General features: G+C 45.3%; 1 protein-coding gene across 2 annotated transcripts in view; it reads right to left on the bottom strand.

Moving 5' to 3' along the window:
• Positions 1-5,000, bottom strand: part of slc1a7a (solute carrier family 1 member 7a) — a 138,984-nt gene that overhangs the window by 15,616 nt on the left and 118,368 nt on the right. For both annotated transcript variants that reach the window (XM_071360905.1, XM_071360906.1), the window contains exons 4-7: positions 4,313-4,355; positions 1,824-2,058; positions 831-930; positions 380-613 (exon numbers count right to left, since the gene is read on the bottom strand). In XM_071360905.1, coding sequence (XP_071217006.1) covers positions 380-613; positions 831-930; positions 1,824-2,058; positions 4,313-4,355 — 612 coding nt within the window. The remainder of the gene's footprint in view (positions 1-379; positions 614-830; positions 931-1,823; positions 2,059-4,312; positions 4,356-5,000) is intronic.

The following is a 5,000-nucleotide window of genomic DNA, read 5'->3' as shown; positions in this document are numbered from 1 at the left end:
GGGTTAGAGTTGAGGCTAGGGTTAAGGTTAAGGTAGGGTTAGAGTTGGGGCAAGGGTTAGGGTTAAGGTAGGGTTAGAGTTGAGGCTAGGGTTAAGGTTAAGGTAGGATTAGAGTTGAGGCTAGGGTTAAGGTAGGGTTAGAGTTGAGGCTAGGGTTAAGGTTAAGGTAGGATTAGAGTTGAGGCTAGGGTTAAGGTTAAGGTAGGGTTAGAGTTGAGGCTAGGATTAGGGTTAAGGTAGGGTTAGAGTTGAGGCTAGGGTTAAGGTTAAGGTAGGGTTAGAGTTGAGGCTAGGATTAGGGTTAAGGTAGGGTTAGAGTTGAGGCTAGGGTTAAGGTTAAGGTAGGGTTAGAGTTAGATGTAGGGTTGTTGTTGTTTACCTGGAGGAGGTTGCCAGGGAGATGAGCAGGGCCTGCAGGATGCCCCTGATGTAGACGATGGGGCTCTTCTTGGTGATGAAGAAGTACATGGCCGGGAGGATGAAGAGACCATGGAGGATCAGGCCCATCACCACGGTGATGGCATAGAAACCCAGCTTCTTCCCCATGGCTGACGGGTCGTCCATCTCTAGGATCTTACCGGCCACCAGGAACACGATGCCGAATGGGAAGTACCTGCAGTGGACCAGGAAGGTAGCGTTTTTTGTTTTGGTTCTTGTCATGGGAGACAGGTTAGTTCTTAGACTGGCCCAGGTGATTGGTTGAGGTAGAATAGAATATGAACTATTTTGTTGACGCTCCCGCACACATGACTAGCTCAGCATGTTGTCTAATACGATGTTATTGAGAGGACATGTTGTGCGTTGCTCTTCCCGTAAGCTACAACTCTTACCAGATCACTATGGCAACAATCTTCAGGACAGCCTCGTTTAAACTCTGACAGAAGTTGACCAGGGCGCTGCCATTAGGCCCCATTCTACCCAGCATGATACCTAGACAACAACAACAGATTGTGTTAGACTGAGACAGCATGGACACCATGGGCCAGATTGATTTGCTAAAGGTTTGTGATCAACATTGAAGAGAGAAAAAAAGGGTAAATGATAAGGGAATGTATATGTTTAAAGATAATGATTAAATGATTCCACCCTGAAACCTAACTATTAGGGATTATAGTTTATGTAGCTTGTATAAGGAATAATTAAAGTATTAAACGTAAGTCCAACTAGGTTCAGAAGAGACCTGTGCGGGAGAGAAATGTGTGTGTATGTGTGTGCCTAAGAAAATACCGAGAACAATTCAACTGTGTTTGACCCGACCTGGCTAGAACTCGGAGAAACTTATGATAGGACAGGGAGTACTTCTCAAGGTTTCTCTAATCTCGGGGGAATGGAACTGTTGGCTGGGTAGTGAAACACAGTGGTGAGAACTCTGGAGAAGGATACAACTCACCTACTGTTTGTGTGTATGTATGTGCATAGGATATCTACTGTTTGTGTGGAAGTATGTGTAAGGAGCAAGGTATAAAATGGATGTCTTTGTATAATGGACTTCAGAGTGCACTCGTGAATAAACATTTTGACTATTGTAAGCTGGGAACTCTGTCTGATTCATTTAAACCAGAACATTACAAACTCTGGGTTACTGAGTAGATTAATTGAAGTTTATGAACATTGATAACGAAATTCTCATAACAGTAAATTAAAAGTTAACTGTCACTCAGGCTGTGGCTGAAGGGAGGAACGATGGTGTCAACCGTAATGACACTACGAGATAGTATGCCTTGGTGGGTGTGTGTGTCCGTGGAACTGTCCCTCATCCATAATGACACTACACAGTGTCTGGGGGGGGGTTAGGGTTAGAGGTCAGTGGTGATGTCACTCACCCATTGTGGCGGAGAAGATGACGATCCCTAGGACGTTCATGCCGTCGCTGGTCCCGGGCAGCGTGCGCATCTGGATGTCTGGCGGTGGCGTCAGGTCCAGGGAGAAGTTCTGGATGTCTGTTCCGTTGTCGTCTTGGACACCGTAGATATAGACCCTCCGGGTGGTGCTCTCCATCAGGGCGGCTGTCACCGTGGGCGGAGGGGTCTTCATGATGGGGATACTCCTGGTACGGTACTAAACAGACCAGAGACATACAGGATACACTGAGTGGACAAAACATTAAGAACACCTGTTCTTTCCATGACATTGACTGACCAGGTGAATTCAGGTGAAAGCTATGATCCTTTATTGATGTCACTTGTTAAATCCACTTCAAATCAGTGTAGATGAAGGGGAGGAGACAGGTTAAAGAAGGATTTTTAAGCCTTGCGACAATTGAGACATGGATGTGTATGTGTGCCATTCAGAGGGTGAACGTGCAAGACCATATATTTAAGTGCCTTAGAACAGGGTATGGTAGTAGATACCAAGCGCACCGGTTTGTGTGAAGAACTGCAACGCTGCAACGCTGTATGTCATGGAAAGAGCAGGTGTTCATAATGTTTTGTATACTCGGTGTATGTGTAGTATACAGTCGTGGCCAAAGGTTTTGAGAATGACACAAATATTCATTTTCACAAAGTCTGCTGCCTCAGTTTGTATGATGGCAATTTGCTCCATACTACTCCATATACTCCAGAATGTTATGAAGAGTGATCAGATGAATTGCAATTAATTGCAAAGTCCCTCTTTGCCATGCAAATGAACTGAATCCCCAAAAACATTTCCACTGCATTTCAGCCCTGCCACGAAAGGACCAGCTGACATCATGTCAGTGATTCTCTCGTTAACACAGGTGTGAGTGTTGACGAGGACAAGGCTGGAGATCCCTCTGTCATGCTGATTGAGTTTGAATAACAGACTGGAAGCTTCAAAAGGAGGGTGGTGCTTGGAATCATTGTTCTTCCTCTGTCAATCATGGTTACCTGCAAGGAAACACGTGCCGTCATCATTGCTTTGCACAAAAAGGGCTTTACAGGCAAGGATATTGCTGCCAGTAAGATTGTACCTAAATCAACCATTTATCAGATCATCAGGAACTTCAAGGAGAGCGGTTCAATTGTTGTGAAGAAGGCTTCAGGGCGCCCAAGAAAGTCCAGCAAGCGCCAGGACCATCTCCTAAAGTTGATTCAGCTGCAGGATCGGGGCACCACCAGTACAGAGCTTGCTCAGGAATGGCAGCAGGCAGGTGTGAGTGCATCTGCACGCCCAGTGAGGCGAAGACTTTTGGAGGATGGCCTAGTGTCAAGAAGGGCAGCAAAGAAGCCACTTCTCTCCAGGAAAAACATCAGGGACAGACTGATATTCTGCAAAAGGTACAGGGATTGGACTGCTGAGGACTGGGGTAAAGTCATTTTCTCTGATGAATCCCTTTTCCGAATGTTTGGGCCATCCGGAAAAAAGCTTGTCCGGAGAAGACAAGGTGAGCGCTACCATCAGTCCTGTGTCATGCCAATAGTAAAGCATCCTGAGACCATTCGTGTGTGGGGTTGCTTCTCAGCCAAGGGAGTGGGCTCACTCACAATTTTGCCTTAGAACACAGCCTCCGAGAGCAACTTCTCCCAACCATCCAGGAACAGTTTGGTGACGAACAATGCCTTTTCCAGCATGATGGAGCACCTTGCCATAAGGCAAAGGTGACAACTAAGTGGCTCGGGGAACAAAACATCGATATTTTGGGTCAATGGCCAGGAGACTCCCCAGACCTTAATCCCATTGAGAACTTGTGGTCAAACCTCAAGAGGCGGGTGGACAAACAAAACCACACAAATTCTGACAAACTCCAAGCATTGATTATGCAAGAATGGGCTGCCATCAGTCAGGATTTGGCCCAGAAGTTAATTGACAGCATGCCAGGGCGGATTGCAGAGGTCTTGAAAAAGAAGGGTCAACACTGCAAATATTGACTCTTTGCATCAACCTCATGTAATTGTCATAAAAGCCTTTGACACATATGAAATGCTTGTAATTATACTTCAGAATTCCATAGTAACATCTGACAAAAATATCTAAAGACACTGAAGCAGCAAACTTTGTGGAAATAAATAATAATAAAATATGTCATTCTCAAAACTTTTGGCCACGACTGTATACGTTAATATCACTCTAACATGTCACGTATAGATATACAAGCTATGCATGGTGATGGTACAGGTGTGAAACAGAGAGTTGAAATTTGTTAAAGAATCTGAATTGAATTCATTCCTGTCACTAACTGTCACCAAAACGTTCGGTGAATTGGTTTGTCAAACATCCACAGACTTCGATGAAAATGATCTCATCTCATTCATATCCTTCTATTATAAACATGTTGTGCTTCACCACTCCTCCTTAAACTCTTCAGAAACTGAAACATGTCCATTTTACATGATAATGTCCTACTGCTTACCTGTTGGAAAGTTGCCTGGACCAAGTTGGCTGGGAACATGTTGCTGGAAGGGAAGAATATAGGAAAGTGTTCAACTCTAGAGCCAGCTGACAGGTTTCAGAAATTAACTAGAAAAGCATGATTCACAGTTACTGTATCAGACTAGACAATGCCTCTCTGATTACACCTCAGGCAATGGACAGGGTCTCAGACAGGTTCTGTACAGCCAGCCATCCAAATACTAATTTTATCTCATCAGAGCAAATGTTGTGCTCTCCACCCATGCTAGGGCCTCATTGGTTAAGCCACTCTAGCCACACTAGGCCCTCATTGGCCAGGACTGTCTGACGTATGGTACTCAGTCGCTCTGGAAGATGAGAGGAGAGGAGAAGAGTAAGGGAGGGAAGGAGATCAGGAGGAACAAGCAGGCGGCCACGCAAAGTCACTCCTTCCTGGGCGACAGGTGGGGAAGAACAGCTAGCCAACCGTATCGGCCCTGCAGCCCCACGCCACGAGTCTTAACTGCTAGTTCCAACGGGAGTCTTAACTGCTAGTTCCAACAGGAGTCTTAACTGCTAGTTCCAACGGGAGTCTTAGTTGCTGTTTTAAAACGGTCTTATCTGCTAGTTCCAACAGGAGTCTTAGTTGCTGTTTTAAAAGGGTCTTATCTGCTAGTTCCAACAGGAGTCTTAGTTGCTGTTTTAAAAGG

This window comes from Salvelinus alpinus, chromosome 23 (assembly GCF_045679555.1).
Source record: "Salvelinus alpinus chromosome 23, SLU_Salpinus.1, whole genome shotgun sequence".
NCBI lineage: Eukaryota > Metazoa > Chordata > Actinopteri > Salmoniformes > Salmonidae > Salvelinus > Salvelinus alpinus.
This window is presented reverse-complemented; position numbering and strand designations above follow the sequence as displayed.